General features: G+C 46.5%; 1 protein-coding gene across 7 annotated transcripts in view; it reads right to left on the reverse strand.

Moving 5' to 3' along the window:
- SIL1 (SIL1 nucleotide exchange factor) overlaps window positions 1-20,117 on the reverse strand; it is a 97,305-nt gene that overhangs the window by 61,239 nt on the left and 15,949 nt on the right. For 6 of the 7 annotated variants that reach the window (XM_054841851.1, XM_054841852.1, XM_054841857.1 and 3 more), the window contains 2 exons: window positions 12,988-13,102; window positions 9,681-9,816 (listed from right to left, as the gene is read on the reverse strand). In XM_054841851.1, the coding sequence (XP_054697826.1) occupies window positions 9,681-9,816; window positions 12,988-13,092 (241 nt within the window). In that variant the 5' untranslated portion in view covers window positions 13,093-13,102. Of the gene's footprint in view, window positions 1-9,680; window positions 9,817-12,987; window positions 13,103-16,860; window positions 17,013-20,117 lie in introns of all 7 variants that reach the window. The other variant, XM_054841856.1, reaches the window with a different exon arrangement.

The following is a 20,117-nucleotide window of genomic DNA, read 5'->3' on the forward strand; positions in this document are numbered from 1 at the left end:
TTCGGGGTTTTTTTTCTTTTACTTTGCAGGAGCATAGGCACAATCCTGTTATTGCCGCTTGCAAGGTCTTTGCAACCCTGGGAGATCTCCAGCAGAAGAACAGAAGAAATACCAAGTGACAGACTGCATACATTAATTCAGTATTCAAATAACATCCTGTTGCAAGTGAATGACCCAAGCAAAACTTCCTGCAGTCTTAAGGAGCAGGCAGAAAATCAGGAGAGAGGAAAAAAGAATCTCTGGACTGAAGAAAGATCTTTTGAATCAGAAATGTTATCCTTAATTAGAATTTCCAACACCACCGCGCCTACTCCTTCCAAAATGTAAACACGTAATAAAAAATTAAACTTGAATATAGTGTTGTAAGAGTTCTTGCAATAAATGGGAATTAGTTCCACTGAACATCAAGACAGACCCAAGGAGATTACATTTCTTTCCCAAGCTTATGCTGGTAAAGCAGAGCTGAAAAAACAGAGATATATTTATTTTTTAACTCAGAAGCTTCCTTGAGATGCTAAAGGAAGCTGTTTCAGTAAAGTGGAGACATTTGCTTCAGTGTGCGTTCCAGTAAGAAAGAATGCAAAACAAGCTTCTAGACCTCAAGAAACATCAAACAGCTTTTTTACTTTATGTCCCCAAATCATTGCAGATTCTAAAACGAATGGAGGGCAGAGATCAGAGACAATGTCTCACTAAATCAGGACAGCATGATGGATATTTAGAGTTTGCCTCAGAAGAACAAGGTGCTTTTAAGCCAGAATGGAGGAGGCAGAGCACATGGCTCTGAAAAGGGGTTGTGGAAAAAGATCTGTTGCTAGTGTGACCCTATAAATATATGGAAAAATTAAAAAACAAACAAAAAAGCTGCAGCCCCATCAGAGTAAGAGCACTAACTTGCAGGCATGAACTGTGAAATAGTCCTCACAGGAGCCATTTGACTGCACACTGGCAGCCTGAAAAAAAAAAAAAAAGAAAAAAATATCCCACTTTGTGCTCACCCACCTAAAATCAGTTTTGTAGAAATATTAGTAAGCACGTCTTAGCTAAGACTGCAGGAAGGAATGGCCAGAGCAAGACCATGGGGAAAAATACTTTCTTCCTAATTATGAACAAGATAACACTGTGAAACTGTGTCTTAGTGATGTACACGATCTAGACTGAACTCCAGAGAAAAGGAGGGTTTAGCTCCCAGAGCCATGCGTTTTGTAACAGCTGTCAATACACACCAGGGACCAAACACACAAGCTCTCAGAGCGTACGGCCGCATGTGTGTCTTGGGAAAAGGGTTCGGAAATGGTCATTCTGGCCCCAGGCTGTACGGCACTGTTGTTCTGTGTGGGCTAAACAGCACTTCTGCTCCCAGAAACTTTCAAAGAAAGCAGGCAGTCTGGATGCAGAGCCAGTGATGCTAAAGGGATGGATGTGGAAGGAACTGGAAAGACGGTGCATCAGCAAATGAGATAAAATACAGGAGAGCGGTCTGAAAACACAAGGTCTGCATTACATCAATAGGTCAGGGATTAATTTATGAAATTACATAATAAAATTGCAAATGTAGAAAAGCATGAACTCTGCAGAAGGCCTGACCTCTAGAGCTAACTGCCAACCTCTCCATGAGCGTGTGGTCAAACACGTGCCGCAGCCCCACGCCCTAGGAGCAGCGCTGCTCTGCCGTCACACCACGGCCAGGGAAAATAATTCCCAATCCGGCAAAATAACTGCTCTGGGAGCCTTCTGTCACCAAAGGAGAGAGAAGGACCACTTTCCAAAGGTGATGAGGAGGCCCTGAGCTCTGCTGGCACAAGGAAGCTTCCCCCACAGCTCAGAGCTCACGGTGTGCAGCAGCAACCTTTCCACTGAATGGCTGCAGCAGGCGCTGGATGATTTGCCTGATGCCCAGCATCCATGATGGTGTTCTGGGGGAAATTCAGCGCCTTCCTGGCCATGGAAGCAACCTCCAGAGTTTCATGGGGATGGAGATCTGACCCGCAGCTAAGCAAGCCCACATTGCAATGCCCACAAAACAAGATCATGTGTTTGAAGTGTGAGGGAGTCGCTCTGATTATATTTGGTCAAACCTCCAGAACTATTTAAGTGATTCTGGAACCCAAGGCACACTTTTTGAAAAACACTTTCCCGTAACAACTGGTAAAAATGCTGGAGCCAAGGTCCTGGTATGGCTTGCTTGCTCTGGAGGGAAGAGGGAAGATATTCAGACTGGAAATTCAAGATAACCAAGGCTATATACACTTCCCCAAAATGTTTTCCAGGAGGGAAGACATTTTTCTTCCAAAGCACTGTTACAAGCTTGAAATAAATGCACAGACTGTTAGATAAAGACAGAGATTAAAATAGGCCTGTTATTAAATACCTCTTCTTTAATGAGGTTCATCCTTCTAAACAGTCACATGAAAGTTATTAACGTTATTGCAGAAAATAGAGCATGCTTGCACATAAAAACCATAGCAAGATATTCCTCATCACCCAGCACACATTTAAGCATCTCTCAGCAGCATCCCTGGCTTGGCAGGAAGAAGATAAAGGAGAGGAATGAGAGATGTCTCTGGAAAACCGTCTCTCTTCTTTCAAAGCACTTTTTCCCCTCCGAACAGTGTAAATTTAACCATATGAATGATTCCCACTGCTTACGACTACTGCAATACAGCTGATACGCTTACTCTCTTCGCTAATGCTACATTTAACGTTATACCACCACCGGAGCATCATTAAAGCCACGTTTGAAAATATTTTGAAAATGCAGCCTAACTTCCTCCTGTTGCACAAAAAATCCCCTTGACTCTCAAACACCTCCCTCACCCGGTTTATAACCACTTGTAACACACCGCGGAGCACGGAGTCATATGCACAGCGAGCAGGAGTCACAGCTTGTCTCATGTGAAAATACAGCATTACACCCTTGTTTCGGTTATGCCCAACATCCAAGCCCACGGCTACGTGTTAGCAAAGCTGCAAACTTTTCTCTCGGCTGCTCAGAAGCATAATTAGGTTTTGACAGTATGTACCTCACCGCAGAAGACTTTTATAACCAGTTTGTTTAATGAAACCAGTAACACCACAGCCAGTAAGGGACAGCATTCATCATGTGTCACTGAAAACCCATCTCAGCCCCACTGTGCTCCTAAACCTGAGCAATCCAAGTAGTAAATTTAGAGTTTTTCTCACCAACACTGCTGCTGCCAGGATACCGGCAGTACTTGAAGTGACAGAAGACAACACAAGTTTTCTCTGGGTTTGGGAAAAAAGAAAAAAAACAACTGGCTCCCAGTTCATTTCACAAATGCTCAGTGTGACGTTGTCACGGACATGCTGGAAAAATGATGACTGCAAAACTTCCCAGGTCACGAAGAAGCAGAGAGGAAACATCGGGAACACACTCAGTCGGACCGGTGCCTGGCCAAGCTGAACACGTCCCACTAAGCACCAACCCCTGCAATTCTGCTTCATTAAAACCTGCAAATTAAGTGTACTGACACACAACAATCCATTTCTGCCCAGTTCCCAAGAATGATTTAGTACCAGGAACTATACAGTTCTGAGGTCTCACATTATTAAAATTTAAAAATATATATAACTGCATTTACAACACTCTACGAAATATATAATCAAAACTGCATTACTACACTTGTCAAATTAGAGGAGAGTGTTTTTTACAATGTGGGAGTATTTTTTTTTTTTAACATGCATGTTCAGTTACTGGCCTATAAATTTCTGTTATTTGCTACAGTTTCCCATTTCTTAGGGTGAATGACAAAGACTCTGCAGGTCTCTCCTTTCCTGGAAAAGGTCAGGTTTGTGTCCAAGGGCTCACTAACATTCACGACTCTTTCACGAGTGTTTCGACCATACGGCTCCGAGCCTACCATGCTCCCAGCATCACTTACACTGGCATCTCGTTGGGATGCTGGCAGCAGCTCCGTCCTGCTCACCGTGCAGCGCTGCAGCGCCCTTGTCTGCACAGCGAAGAGACAATTTGACAAGGACCAGGTGTGCATCCCCGGCGGGCGCCCTCTGACTTCCCAGCTCAGGGAAAATCCAAACGGATAACGCAGAGCAAGGCTGGAGACAGTTAACAGCACTGCCCTCATCTGCACAGCTGAGCCAGAGGGAAAGATGCTGTACAGACAGTATCTCCACATCCAAAAGCTGAATCCTTCAAACGCTCCCCACTCAAACAGAGGTTTGAGATACCTCCTGTCTGCACGCTCTCCGAGCATCTCCCGAGCAGGCTCAGTCCTGCCTCTTACCAAGAACAGGCAGGGAAACACCGTTATCCCTCTTACACGCATCAGGAGTACAGCACAGAGAATTTCCTTTGTTTTACATGTCTGCCATCCCACACCAGAGCCAGAAGCAGCACATGAAGCTTCAGCCCTGGCACTTTTGCCAGAGAAGACTTTCAGTGTAAGGAGGAATTAAGCACCAGCCAGTGTCAGGGAGACCACGCATCCTGCAATGCGAAGGTGAGAAGGCAAGGGAAGCCCACGGGGATGGGGAAGCTGAGAGAGGAGGGCGTGAAGACACACGGTAATAAACAGGAGGACAGGCACAAGGTACGTTTCAGATATTAAAAGCCTCATATGTGAGAGGTCAGGTGGAAAACAAGCAGAAGGAGAGCTACTAGTGGCCATAACTCTACCTCCAAGCACTGAACGTTTGCAATTGCTCTCGAGACGGCCTGGGCCTTCCTACCTGCTGTAATCACCCTGCAGCTCTCCCTGTTGCTGGCCAGAGAAGATTATAATAATTCTACAGCTGAGATTTTTCCCCTCTGCACATCACTAACAAGTAATTTTATAAAAAAAAACTGGACAAGAAGCATTTCATCTGGTATAAACGAGGTTTGTAAAATCCCATTTGCCTTCCTTCTTCATGCAAATCTGTGCTGATCTGATGAGGCTCCTATTTCCTGGATTACACACGTCAAGCCTTGCAAAAATGAGCATACCCTGGTGGTTTAACGCCGTATTTCACAGCCCTCTGTTGCCTGTGCTGACATAAATATTTCGGAGACCTGCTCACAACCGTTTGAGTTAGGTCTAGGTCACTCAGAAGTCAATGGTCTGGACTGATCATTAATTCAGCAATTAGCAGGAGTCAGCGCGGCTCAGGACATGCCGGTGAACGGCAGGAGAACGATACCCACCGACAAGGTGTAAGGAAATCCTCGCTGGCCACCACATCACCCACACGGGCTGTGGGACAGGCCCCAGCACAGGACTCCTGACCTAAGGGGTTCCTCCTGCCATTACCTTCTCCTCCCAGCTTTAAAACCCTCTTCTGGGCTTAGAGTAGCGCTGCCTCATTCAGCCGCTCAAGTCTCCTGAAAGACAAAGACTGGCAACGAAACTGGACCGAGTTAATCCCCATCCTGAGGCCTGTTCTTTCCAAAACCACAGCAGGTCCTTCAAAGCAGCTTCTGAAATTACCTCCCCAACGTGAATGCTTTATGAACTGTGTTTCATATCTGTAAAACCTTGTTTGTGCAGCAAACGAGACAGAGGAAGACCTGAGACAAGGATGAACAGCAAAGATAGCTACCGACAGAGAAAGCAGCCCGAGGACCCTTGGAAGCTGCAGCCCTGGATATTGAAATGCTAAGCAATGTATCATCAGCTCCCTGCTGAACATAAGATGGTTTCATCTTTGCAGAGGCAGCAACAACAGCATGCTCACATCAACTTCGCTCTGGCAGTTTGATCAACAGCGGCAGTCATGGCTTCTTATTTTTTAACTGCAATATAATTAGGCACTTATGAAAATGACTCTGAACAGCACAAATGCTATAGAGTAACGGCAGGTATCAGCACAGCGCTCTGCAAGCCAGAAGCTTAACCACAGCTAAAGGTACAGGCCAGTCAGGCTCCTGTAATGCACGCTCTGCCCAGCTAGATACTGAGACATGCTATCCAAATCTGAGAGAGATCCAATGCTGCAACATTTCCATCACCAATGCAAGATTTTGCTCCATTTCTCTGGCCTGCAAGGAGCTGCTCTGCACCAAGGAAGCCTTTCTGTGCCCCACTGTTGGTTCCTCTCAAACGGAAAGCATGCAGAGCAAATAGTAAATATTTTCATATTTCAGGGAGATGAGGTTCTCACTTGCTTCATCCAGATTTGGAAACTGGACACGTTAATTCCCAGCTTCAACCTGTCAGCTGAGAAACCTGCCAGCAAGTTTCTGCTACATCAGGGAGCAGGAAAGTGCTGCTGCCACGGGGGTGGACAGAGCCTGTCTGCAGATGCACTGCACAGCCTGGGCTCCCCGCAGTGCTGGTCGCTGCCGAGGAGGTGATTAACCCTCTTTTTCTTTCCCAGTTAAACCCTTGCCTCTCAGATCCTTTTTCTTAATCTTCACAGCGATGTCTTCTCAGAGGAGCCACTTCTGACCCTAATGTCGAGTGGAAAATGTGCTGGTCAGTGATGTGATTAAATGGTCAGAGCAATCCAACTTTCGATCATCATCATGAATGCTAAATGAACAGAGGGAAACAAGGTGCCCAAATAACAAAAGGAGGTAATTCCTGGGAAATGAAGCATTCATGTGCTCTAGGATGTTGCGTGGCAGATTTGAGGTCACCTACAGACGTGGAAAAAATGCTTTTATATGCAGAACCCCGAAGAAAACCGTCAATTTGACAGAGAAGACCATCAATGCCGTCCAATCCTTCTATTCATCTCTGTCATCCCGAAGACTCAGGAATCAGTATTTGGTTGCCATAACCAAGAGGCAAAGATCACCTTGAAAAGCGGTGGGATGTTTCTGTGTGCTGACAGACTCACCTCCATGCGCTTGCAAGAGCTTAACGTAAGCAGTAACAAAAGCAAGTCACCTCTGCTATCTTTCTCCAGAGAACTTCCAACTCACAAGGGTGCTATCACCTGGTAAAAGTGCATTCAAAAAGGAAAAAAAACATCAGAGGAAGCACAACTTCAAAAAAATTTCTGCATCTGTGGAGGAACAGATACGTGACCATGGGCATAAACAGCCATTTCGTGCAATCCCACTCGTTAAAACCCAAGTAGCCTGGAAGTTCCTATGGATGCCAACCAAGAACAGAGCAAAAAGCCCTGCAGATGTCTTCATCATTTCCTCAAATGATACAAAAAAAAGTAAAATAATGGAGCGCTGAGAGGACTTTCCAAGTAACGTATATCCTTTCTAACCGAGCCATGCCTGGTGCATTATTTAGTGCTGAATGAGAAACTAGTGAATGCCTAACAAAGTGTTAAAGGACTTTGTGAAGTTTCATCAACCTGGCAGAGGAGACAACTGATCTCCTTGCTTCCAGATTACAGGCGGCAGAGCTCTTAGGGTAACCGTCTCTCTCTGTTTGCATCCAGCTACCTCCAGCAGCTTGAAGTGTGCTCAAAGTGCAAGGAAGCACTTGATCAAAATCCAGCTCACATTGTAGACAGCGAGAGAACAGCCACACAAAGCTGCCTTACATATACAATAACAATTGGATTTGGTGGAGGGATTTGACAGGGTACAGGTTGATGACACTGCTGCAGTCTCGGCAGAAACACGGTTTGATGCAATTAGCAACAGGGAACTAGAAAAAACAGCAGAATAAAATTGGAAATACACGTATAAAAGATGAGCAACCACGGGACTGGACAGAAGCATAAAAATCCTGTGTTGAGGTCAGCAGAGAAACAAGATGAAACAGGAGTGTGACGGGGGGAAACGCAACTCTGAGCTCCCTTCCGCTATTCAGAATTGAAGATCTTGATTTCAAATCAAAACATTTGCTTCCCCAGGAGAGACTGGCCCCGTTTGCTGCAGGCATACAACATAAGACGGCATGGCAGCATCCCCGAGAGGCAGGCAGCAGAAAGCAAACTTTGGAGCACTGCGATGCGGTTCACTTTGGCCTCTGCTGGACACACGCCAGCCAGGACTCTGCTCGGCTATGAGCGAGTGAAATCACATCAGAAGACATGGGAAGATGCAGCACCACCGGATTAGACACGCTGCCAACGCCTGTTAAAGGACAGAAAGGCACGTCCCTCACGCAGCCACGCTGGCTGTTTCCTTGTCCTGTGGGTGAACAGCCTCCCCAGCATGGACCTGTGCTAGCAAGGGAAAACTGTCCAGGTCAGAGGCTGCAGGGATGGGCTCGTGGAGGCGGCGGGTTCCCCAGCCTTGCTTCGGGTAATACACACACTAAAAGTGCGAGTCACGGTCCACGCACAGGATTTCGCTTCAGAGAAACCCACAGGAGACAAAACCTCAGGCTGCCAGGGGGACAGTAAGGAAGACTCATCTTTCTGACATGTTTCCACCCAAATCTGCACACGCACCTGGAATGGGGATCTGCAGTGACCAGACAATGAGACAGGCCACCATTTAAGCCTTTAAAAGTATGAGTAACTGAAATTCTTCTCCTACAGCACGCTGTGAATGCTGAAAAGCTCCCCACTTCCACAAGCCCTTCCCTGTACACGCCCAACGTGGAATCGCTACAAAAATAAAGCGGAACAAGACACTCGAGCAATGGAGAAGGTGATTCCGAATAAAACCAGCAACGACGCTTATAATGACTGCAAGTATATACATATTCTGCATCAACAAGGGTGGTGGGGATCTGCCAGTCTGAATACTAAGCAGGGACACCACACGCCTTCCATACATAATGGTACAAAAATGGAATATAAGTATATACTGCAGCTTTCTGAAATTTAGGGGCTTTTGCTAGACTTTTATGTTATACAAAGATTTACATTTGGAAAAGTCATTCTGCTATATCTGGCAGAAATTTCAAGACAAATGGATCCCGTATTTATTCATTTAATGATAATACTGAGCAGAGGATAAAGCTCTTTTAAATTCAGAGCACTTTATAAAAATTAATTACTACTTAGTTCACCCTTCTGAGGTGGGAAGGTATAACACCTACATATACATGAGGACACCAAAGCACGAGTGGATTAAATACCTCGTCCAAGACCCCAGAGGCAGGCTTACTGATCATCCTAATTGCTGAAATATGTGTGCACACATGCATCTGTGTGTGTTTAAATGGGCTTATCCTCTCCAGAGCCTTTCCCAGTGCACGGGTTTTTGCAGCAGAGCCAGCCTGCTCAGCTGGTGTTTTCTTACCATATGTGTCCCATACACATCTAATGAAAGATACCAACCCAAAAAAAAGGGAAGAGATGTTTTTGTGGGATGTACTGATAGGGATAAAAGCTGCATTTCAAAGGAACATTGTTAAAAAGCTGTGTAGCGTTACATTGACAATCCTTAATCAGGTTGCCACCGAGCAGCATTTCACCAGCCCACACTGGAGCACAGCAGACCTGGGATGCCACGTGCCAACAAATGTTATAAAATCTGTCCCTTGACAAGCATACAAAGAGAGAAAGGGCTTCCGAGCTAGTGACAGAGGCACATCACCACCCGCAGCATGACTGGCAGCCCGCTCGACCTGCTCCAGTGAACTCAAAGCACTTTAGCAACCGTTCCCATTGCCAGCTGGTTTGGCGACGGTCTCCTGTCCCTGTACTGGGTCACTGGGTCCGTACCTCTGTCTGAACACCAGCAAAAGAACACATTGTCATGGGACAAACAGGTATTTGGAGTTCCTACAAGGCTTATGTCAGTGCTGTCAGGTGGGCTTTCAGAGGGATGCTATAATTAGTCATCAGCATGTTACCTGGACGGACGGTTTGCCACTGATGTGTGGGGTAAAACACTTCCAGGTCTTCAGGATCAGCATCATCTTCTGTTATCGGCTCTTTCCCACTGTCATCTTTTATGTCACTCTCTTCTATTTTTGTAAGGGCGAACTCCTTTCGGATAGAAGAGATTCAGCTCATTAGCAATTGCATCTGGGTAATTTAGTGCCGGCTGAGAATACAAAATTTTTCCCGTCGCCAGCAGATTTTTTTTTTTTTGACATCCGAGATTCTTTCCACATGGTTAAATTTAGATTTAAAGTATATTAAAGGTTAAACATGCATAACTACCATGACATTTGTGCTGAACAAAGCAATGCAGCTTATTTCCTATTCCAGTGCAGGCTGCAGGTTTAAAACAAGCTTTCACAGAGCCTCACCTATATTACGCTCAGAGCCAGGAGCTCTCACTATTATTAGGATTGTGTAACATTGTAAGACCCTGTTTTCCCTTGCCTAAAAATATGTCAAACTTTAAACTTTTTCAGCTGAAATTTTCCACACGAGTGGAACGCCTCAAGCGTTGGTTGTTGGTTTGTTGGGTTTTTTTTTTTTTTTCTTCTCTTAAATGCACTTATTTCAGGCTTGGAGAAGATTTCAGCTAAAATAGTTCAGCTATTTCCAAAATAGGACATGGGGAAAACACATCGAATTGCCCACATGATAAAAACATGAGCATCCTTTTCTTTACCCGTTCCTGGTGTCCTCCAAGTCTTTTAAAACAATGAGGCAGCGATTTAATCACCACCTACGTTGCAAGTGCAGCACGCGAATGGAAGAGGTGTGGTAGATCAGCGAGCACGAGCCGTATGACATTACACAAAGGAAAAAATGAGGATGAAAAGCAGGAAAAAAAAAAATCCTTGCTGCAAGGGAAACCTCGCTGTTCACTGGAATGTCTCCCTAGGGAGCTGGTGGGAGGCATGTAAAACTGCAACGGATAAAATTATTGAGAGGGCATAGTAAGTAACGACCTTGTACTATCTCACACCAGGCTATTAACTGCTTGGGAAGCAGGTCTTTGTTTGCTATTCTGGTTTTCACAGGAAACAGGTAAGCTGGTCCAGGCTAACCGTCCAGACAGCTCACTTTCTGTGGCAGGGAGTATTATCAGTTTTTGATATCGCCAAGAACGTCACTGCCGAATAATTTCAAATACCAGCCTATAGGGAAAGATTATTCCTAATTGTTGGCAATTAGAATAAGAGTTACAGCTCAGTTCATGAAGTGTTTTGATATTCATCCTTAGAACGTTTTCACGGGGGAAAAAAAAAAGATGACAATTAAGAGGTTAACTGGAAATTTTAGGCCATGTTCTGTCTTCACTTCTTCCACTTCTTGGAAAAAAAAAGCGTGCATATTTTCTGGCAGAATCTGGGTGCTTTGCATATAAATATCCATTATCCAGCAGAGGAGAGAGTTTCTGAGCGAGAGAAACGTCAGCCTGAGCAAAACACGTACAGTTACCAACAACAGTGGTAACACATGAAGATGGTTGACAAACCTATAGAATGTTTTTATTTTATCTGTCAAAAGGGATTGAAATTTCAGAAACGCATGGAAAAACAGAGCTTAACTCCTGCTTTCACTTAGTGCATCAGAAGCTTGAAATTTTTAAAATTATGACAAATGGTTAAAGCTCAGTAACAATCATAAACATAAAAAGCCAGGTTCTGCAGATGAAAATCAATGTTAGCATTTTCTGAGCCAAGACCCAACAGGACTAAAATAAATGAGTCAGAGCAGTTATTACTAAGCTTATTTACGCTGCTATATTATTATCCAAGAGGGACTTAACGATACAGGCCATTGTAAATTTACCAACAGCCCTCTGAGCGTTGTATCTGTTGAAACACATAATGGAGATGGCTGATGTTTACTGGCTCTACTCAAGAGAAGTGTCGTGGTCTGAATGTTCGGTAAGGGTAAAAGGATGTAACTCGGTTCATTTAAACGTTACTGCCACTGCTTGGCCCGCAATTGTTTTGCCATACCCCATTTTCATTAACATTTCTGGCAAAAATGGGCATTCTTCGTTCACATAGAAATTAGGTAGGATCCTTTTTGGTTTGTTTTCGTAATTAAAATAGTAGAAAGAGAGATGTTTTCTAAAGAACAATGGAAATTTCCTTACAGGCAAAAAGCCTCCTTGCTTTATGAGTCTGAAATAAACTGCTCTAAGCTGGAAAGCCTCAGTGGGGAGGGTGTGAGACAATCTGCAGTCTGTTTGCAATAAAGAAGGGACGTGGCCACCATGGAGCTGCTGTAGGAGGAGTGCAGGAAAAGGTGATGGGAGAGCTAACCGCCCATTGCACGAATCCTGTCTGAACCTCGGTGTCAGGCTGCCTGCCAGTTTGGGCACCGGGTGGCTGTCCCAGTGCTCGTTCTCCAGCTGACTATGCTTTATCTCCAGCCTCCTCCTCTCCCTCCCTGAAATAAAGACAAATTATCTCTTCTTTAAGTGACTCTGGGTGGGCCCAAGGCACTGTCTTACAATGCTTAGACTGTAATCTGTCCCTTGGATCTGCACCAGGTAACAGCACAGCCCCCAAACAGCTGCATCACACAACCAACAGACCAGCAAGTTGTGACGCAAAGGCAGGAGCGAGTGTCCAGGGACATGGGGTCCAGTGATCCCCTCGTGCCAGTGTTGCTGGGAGCCCCCCTCTTTTAAGCCACAGCGTTAATTACACTAATTACTTGCTACTGCTTGAACTTCCTGAAGGAAGCTTTCCAGATCTGTTAATCTAGCAGGGCCTGGCACCTGGGGCTCAGCAGCAGAATCCAAACTTTCAAAATAACCCTGCAAGTAGCAAAATCTACACACGTGGGACACAAAGGCCTGAGAGGATGCTCTTCTAAGCCTGACTCACTTGCAGTGACTCAACAGAGGCACAGCTAAGAACCTAATCAAGGCCACCTCTTCCCCATTTCTTGCCACTAGACCACATAATTAGCTTTGCCTCTTGCCATGGGGGGAATGTGTGGCAACTCTAAATAGAAAAAGTGATATCTAGCAAACAAGAGAGCTGCCCAAGTCGCACTCTTCCTGTTGCAAACCCTCTGGATTGAGCATATTCTGGATTTTCTGGGGTGAGGTAAGCCGTCTTAAGAAAGAAGCCCCTCTGAAATGTTGTTATTGAAGACCCACTGTTGAGGAGGGGTGATTCACCAACCACTGCAACACCCTGCTCAGCCCTACAGGGGCTGTCACCCCACTGGAAACTCCAGTGGCTGGACAGCCCTCTGCGAGCGCAGCTCTCAGCCAGAGTGGCCAACACTTACAGGAACTCTGTCGCTTAGGCTTGACTGGGAAAACACTGCAGAAACCACCAAGACCAGCAGGTTGACTTTGGCAGCAGTGGAGAGGAGACCGACCCAGTGAGACATTGCCACCAGCCTGAAATGCAAAGGAAAACAAAACCAACAGTATTTTAGTCCACATTTTCACAGGTTTCAGCATCCTTTATGTGACATTTTGCAACGCAGCATGGGTTCAGGGGTGTGACACCACAAGACACAGAACACCTCTAGGTGTTAGCACATGGGTCTCATCGGGGGCAGCTGACAGCAAGGGGTGTCGATTTTACTGCTAATGGAGTTTATGGCAGGTAAGGACAAAGTAGCTTATATTGACCCCACAAGGGCTTATATCTCTCCCAGAAAACATGAAGAGACCTGTAAGTCTTGTTTAAAATCATTGTGTTAGTGCCGTGGATGACAACAACAGGGAAAACTAAAAATCAGTCCAATCCTGGGAAGGCTTTTTATGCCTGTGCCTCATTTTAAGCACAGAAGTAGCTGCATTAAGTCAATTTAAACAAAAGCAGCCGTCAAAGGATCAGGAGTTTATCTAAATCCATACCTAGGCTTTGCTTGAGGAAGACAACATTTTGCAGAGGTGAACAAGGTTTACGTGGCGGTTCCTACAGAGTGAGGCTTTCCCTGCTGCTCAGACCCAGCTCCTCCAGACCATGAGCCGGCTCTGCCCATGCTTGCAGCAGCCCATAAAGCAGTCCCGTGGCACACAGCCGCCCTGACCAACCACAGACCATCTACTGAACTAAAGAGGGGGGAAATAAGAAGGGTCTTGCTCTTGTGGCTGCCAGTCACCCTGGTATGGAGCTCGTATCCTCACCGCTACGTGCGTAACCACGCTCACGCACGTGCATGCCCCCACTGCCTCGCAACGCAAGGCTTTAAATCCACCTACAGTGTTCAGCTCGCTGCTTCTCACGCTGGGGTAGGGAACGGAGCAGCCTGCCAGCACACAGGCTGGAGAAGTATTTCCTTTGATTGGCTCTAAATTTACATGCTGCTAAATTAAACTAAATGAGGTCTTTTGAAAGAAGTTGGGACTGATTAGTTCCGTTTAAACACTCCTTCATTACTCATCCCTCCATCAAGTCTGCTCCTACTCCTATCCAGGTTTTAAAGAATTTCCTCCCATACACACAGTCCTAAATATCTTTCTTTCTGCCTTTGTTGTCCATCAGGATAGCACATCGCAGATTTTCTCCTTCTTTGAAGCAACCATCTTCTATTCCACAAAGCAGAAAATACGTTCACAGGCACACCTAGTGCCAACTCCTGCCATCTCTGTCCCCAAAAGACTTTGGGGACACGGAAGGAGTGGAGTCCTCTCCTTCCACCCCTTTACTGCTACCTTGTCTCCCCACTCCGTTGTGTTACTTCTTCCTCTTCCTGCTTTAGCCAAAAAAAAAAAAAACAAAACCACCAAACAAAAAAAAAACCACATCACACTGGCCAGTGGTCAACATCTAGGAAAAAGCAGCAGAGCAGGGAGCACAAACAGTAATACATCTGATGCACTTCTGCATCTTCCAAAAACTCCTCACCCAGGGTCTTCCTGAACAGCAGCCTCTACCTTTGAGCTCAAATCCAGATCAACTGGATTTTTCTTTTTCCCATTAATTGCTTTTGGAGTAGATGTGGACTTCTGACACCCACAGCATCCCTCAGCAATGAGTACCCCCTGCTTAATTCACACTCTGCCTGAAAGCATCACCTTGCATTTCTGAGCTGGTGCTTGATATCCTCCTTCCACGTCTCCTCTTTTCTAAAGGGTCAAAGAACCACCTCAAGGACCCACAAAACCCTTACTAAACTACAACCGGAGTAGAAGAAAAGCTCTCTATTTTCAGAAGACAGGCAAAGACACCCTGTGGCCAAAGCCTCTCTCTTGGGGCGTTGCCAAGTACAACCAGGCTACAACCAACACCCAGGATCCTGATCTGGAAAACCCAGAGCAGAATTTACGGGCTCAAATCCCATCTGCTCCCAGAAGATCTACGTGCCCTTCTGGCCAATGCCATGGTCAGGACCTCAGCTCGACCATGACTTACAGTTCCCCCTCATCTCAGAACAAACTGCTCTTTTTACATAGGAAATAGGGGGTTTGTTTTTTTTTTTTTTTATTAGTTATAAAACAAGCAGCAAAACTGGGATAATGAAAAATAGATGTATCCCTAAAACTTTACCTGCAAGCCTGGAAATAAAAAGAAAAAAAGAAGAAAAAGAAATTCAACAAAGCAGCGGCTGAAAGAAAACGCGCGCTCCCATAAAAATAGAGCTCACGTGTACCGAGAAGGCTGGTAGCAAATGACAGTACAGCCTCTTTAAAGCCTACAACCTCATGCCTGCCTGGAAGATGACATCTGCACAACAATTAGCAGTTTGCTTAGGTCCCAGGTAGGCAGGAGGAGCCAACATGTGAAACACGGGGGTTTGAAGCTCCTGGAGAGAAGCCTGTGCAGCCTGACATCTCGTTACAAGACAGACGTACACAGAGGGTGTGAGAGGATTTCCAAACCAAATGTTACGTGGATACAAGGGATTTTTAGAAACGACCCTTGCAGCTTGTGAAGTGGAAAGGGTGATAGCTGTGACCCCACCTGCATGGGGAGCATTTGCTCTGATTTAAGGACATCATTTTGGGATCCAGCAGCACCCACATACAGCTGCAGCTGGTCAGCACCAGAACTGCTATGGGAGGACCACAAATTCCCCTTGTGCAGAGTGGGCTGGGTTTTTTTTCCCCCCAATAATCATCTTTTGTCAAAGAAAATCATGTACTAGGGAAAGAGCAAAGGGTCAGACTCAAAGAAGCCTCCGTTCCTGGCAGCAGTCCTCCCGTCCGAGCAGGCGATGTTCTGGGCTTTGCAGTGCTGGGAGGTTCTGTTCCGTGGCTCCAGAAAACCCCGTCTGCGCTGGCAGCCACAGAAACAATAGCATTGCCCTTACGTTCACTAACAGCCAGGACATTTTCACCGATTTTACTAGCTGTGCATCAATAAGTGCTGCACAGCCCGGTGAATGCAGTTGCCGTAGTCATAGGTGACAGTTCAAAGCAAGTCAGTACGAAGAACATATTTCATTAATGCCTTCTGCTGCTGGGAACGCACCACTCTTTCATGTCTTAACTCAAAGCCCACGCTGCGTATACTGTGCCACTCCAATAAATCCATCTGAAGCCTCATCTGAATTCTGATCTGCTGCTCCGGGAGAGCACACGCACATCCTGGAGAGCTCCCCAGCCCCCTTGCCAGGTACTGGTTTTACAGCCAACTGGAAGCAATAACAATAAGCTAATCCTTGTTCTCATCTAAGGATCGAGGGAGCAGTACAGGAATTACAAGTCTTGCAAAATTGTGTGCGAATTTACTGGTTCAGGCAGGGTATCTGTCCAGTCACCCTTCGTCGAGATGGCCGGTGCTAATGAAAGTGCCAACAGCACGTTGTGCGTCTACGAGCACAAATAATTCACAGAGCTCCCCTTGCTGAGTGTAGGGCACCACTGGAGAACAACCAAACAATGAAAGACATTGAGAAACACAGCCCAAGCACCCTTCAGCTGAACTGGTGACACAAAGACCTCCAAGCACTTACAGCCTCTCAGGCAGAAGCCAAAGTTTGATGGGCAATAACAGTTAAGGAAATTGTTTTAAAGATAGACGTGTAAATTGGGCTGTCTGATTGAAGAGATGCACTCAGGACACATACCGCAATCAGTGTCAAGATCCCAGTTCGAACACAATGTCATTTTAATGACGCTCACATCTAAGGCCGAGACCAGCATGACGTGCTAAGTGATGTGCAACACAACAGAGAAAGAGAAGGAAATTTAGTTGATCTGACCTGAAATTTTCTTCCTCTGTGCAACAGAGTCCCCAGGTCTATAATGAGCACTCTTTTTTGCTGACTTGCTACTGAAGAGCAGTGCAGCGTCAGTCAGATGCCTTGGGAACATCCCACGGCCGGCAGTCCGTCCTCCTCCGATGACTGTACAGCTACACCGACAGGAGAAAGGGGAGGTTTGAATCTGAAATTCAGCCTGTGCATAAGAGAGGAAACAGCTGGTGGACAAACGGAGGATTACTAGGAGGCCACAGGACACTCTGCCCTTCCCTGTTCATCGCAGTCAGGTCTGCACAACCCCGAGCACGACCAACCTGCAAATACGATCATCTTCTCTTCTACCCAGAGGCACAGAGACTCAAAGGCTCCTGTTAAGTACAAACCAAGCTAAGAAAAGCCAGCCTGGAAATACTCATGTTCTGGTGGACACAGGCCTAGATGACCACGTGTCTGCTTAGCAGGTCTCGATCCTGAAGACCCACGTCAGGTCTCCATGCCCTGACAGCACTCGGATGTTGCACCATGGCTTCTGGCATGAAGCGCAGGATTTCTTGGATTTCCTCTGGAAATTTGAGCCATGAGAAAACAACTTGTCCATATTAAAACCCAACAGCTCTCCTAAGACAGCACGCAGGCCCTGTCCTTCCAAACATGTCTACCTGGAGATGGTTACCTGCAGCATGTTTTAATGTGGAAGATCCAGCAGGAAGATGCGAACCAACAGGCAAGATGCTGCAAGAACCACACCAAGCTACCAAATCTTGCACAACGTGAGCATGCCCTACTGCCTTCACTAAGAGCAGGACTTGTGAGTCTCTGATCCCACTTCCCCACCCCCACCCCCCTTAAAAACCATCTACATCTTCTTTTCAGGCTTTTTCTTCCCCAAGACAAGGCTTAGAAATTAATCACACTTGCCCTAAGCGTGGTGCCCAGGTGAGCCGCTGTGGCTCTACATGGCTGGTCAACAGACACCCAGGAAGCACCCAGGACCTCCTGCTCCATGTATCTGAGCTCCCTGCTGCCACGGACAGGTCCTGACCAGCGACATTTCCAAAAGGAGGCAGGAGTGAAATTTCCTCTTCATTAAAGCTGATATTAAAACTACAAAGATCCTGGAAGAGAACTGAATACACTTGACTGATCAAAGAACTGGATCCGAATAAAAATTAATAATAAAAACAGAATAAAATAATAATAACCAACCTAACACCTTATGTAAAGCAGGAGAAGAGCCCTGAATGGCAAAACCAATATAATGAGGAGCTTCCTTCAGGGACACATGCAATGTTCCCCATGGAGCCCCAATTTGTTTGGCCTCGATTCTCCCAGGACAAACCAGGCACGAACAGACTTCTCCAGGTTCAGACCCACCTCACTGGGCTGGCACAGGCTCTGTGCAGCTTCGCTCAAGGATTCCCCAGTTCCATGCAGGAGCCTACTGTACTGAGAGCCCCCAACCCCAGCCAGAGAGTCCCACCTGGGCACAAAGCCCCCCACACACATGGGTGAAGGACAGGACAGTGAGCACCACATGTCTGCAAACACCCTCACACTACTAAGATTTCAGCGGAGAGGGCGCAGCTACAATACAGACCGTCCTGTTGATGCCACTTAGGAAATTGCTTAAAAAAAGTTTATTCTTCTTGCTTGCTCCTCATCATTTACTCCTACCAGGAGTCTGCTCTGGCACGTTAAAAACACTCCTACACAAGGGAAAAGTTGTGGGAACACCTTCCCGTATTTGGCTGCCTACGGAGAACCCACGCAGCAAAGAGGCCACACTTCTAGGTTTACAGGAATAAATCACGGTTCGAGCTCTGCTGGGTAGGCACAGCCTGTCCCCAAGCAGCAGGTCCTGCTCCGATCTGCAGCAGAAGCACCACTCTGAACTGGGACCAGTGCACAGGGAGAAATTTTGACATGGGGCAGTGGGGATGGGGCAGGACGAGAAGGATAACCACGGCAGAAATGTGCTTACAGAGCCTGGTATCTACCATGTAATCATGCAACTTTTATAACCATCACTAACAAATAATAACAATAAATATTAATAACCCCTACAGGCTACCTGCTCAGGCATCAGCTAACATCAGCCCCTCTAACAGCAGCTCAGCTACGATACCACCTAACGTTGGCCTTTCCTACGAGCGCTGCCAGGTGCCGACGCAAGTGAGAGCAGAGCGTGGATGTATCCGGTGACAGGAGGCAGCACAGCAGCGCACGGCAATGGCAGCTCTCGGCACCCGGTGGCTTCACCAGCATTGGCCACGGCTCCACGCAGGGGCAGAGCAGTGGGTTGTTGCGGGTCATTTACGGACAAAGCCCCTTCTACCCAAACACAGCAATTCCAACCCTGTTGTTTATACAAACAACCTGGTGCAGTTTAACATTAAACATCATTTAGTCTATCAATTAAGTTTACTTAATTAATTCCTTCAGAAAGCAGCATTCACAGAAAACACTGCTCTCCAGAGGGCAAGAGCAGAGCTTTATACTTCGGTGGTTTGAAGTCTGAGCAAGGCTGCCGTCATCCTCTCCACCTGCTCATCAGCGGCGATGGCAGAGGGGCCAGCCTCTGCCGTGGCTCAGCAAGATCCCCAATTCCAGGGGCTGCAGTTCTCAGACCCTCCACGCCAGAGAGCCCTGGGTCCAGGATAGGGGGACCTTCTGCTCCACTCAGGATGGAGCATGCAAAAGCAGAGCATGCCTCAGAGATCAGAGGACTGAATTTATCATTTATTATTTATAAAAGATGCATCTATCTGAGTTTCTGGCAGCCGCTCTTACAGGGCTCTGCGACCGCCTGCACACACACGACACCCTCGCTCTGCAGAGGGTGCTTGCAAGCACGTTCAAGTCTGTATCAGAGGGCAGGGGCTGATTTGCACCAATTTAGGACTTGCCTGGAGATGAGAGATGCGCAGAGACCTTCAGGACAAACATCTTTCTGAAAGCTGCCACGCTGCCTGACCTCAACCACAGAAACTGCTTTCCCCTTCCCCATTGCCCCATACCCCAGTGGAAAACAGCTCTCCTCCTGCCCGCACCTATTCGCGTACAACTGAGTGATATTTTTCCCCCCACGTGTGTCTATCATTTCCAGCAGCCCCTATTTGCAAGGTGACCCCTTGGCTTGGACTAACCTGGAAGTCTGCCAGCGTTCAGTGTATTTTTTTTACCCCCTCTGCTTTCCCAGGCTTGGAGAACCTAACAGGAAAGAAAGCGCACACCACACTAGCCAGGGCACGGGGCAC

This window comes from Grus americana, chromosome 14 (genome assembly GCF_028858705.1).
Source record: "Grus americana isolate bGruAme1 chromosome 14, bGruAme1.mat, whole genome shotgun sequence".
NCBI lineage: Eukaryota > Metazoa > Chordata > Aves > Gruiformes > Gruidae > Grus > Grus americana.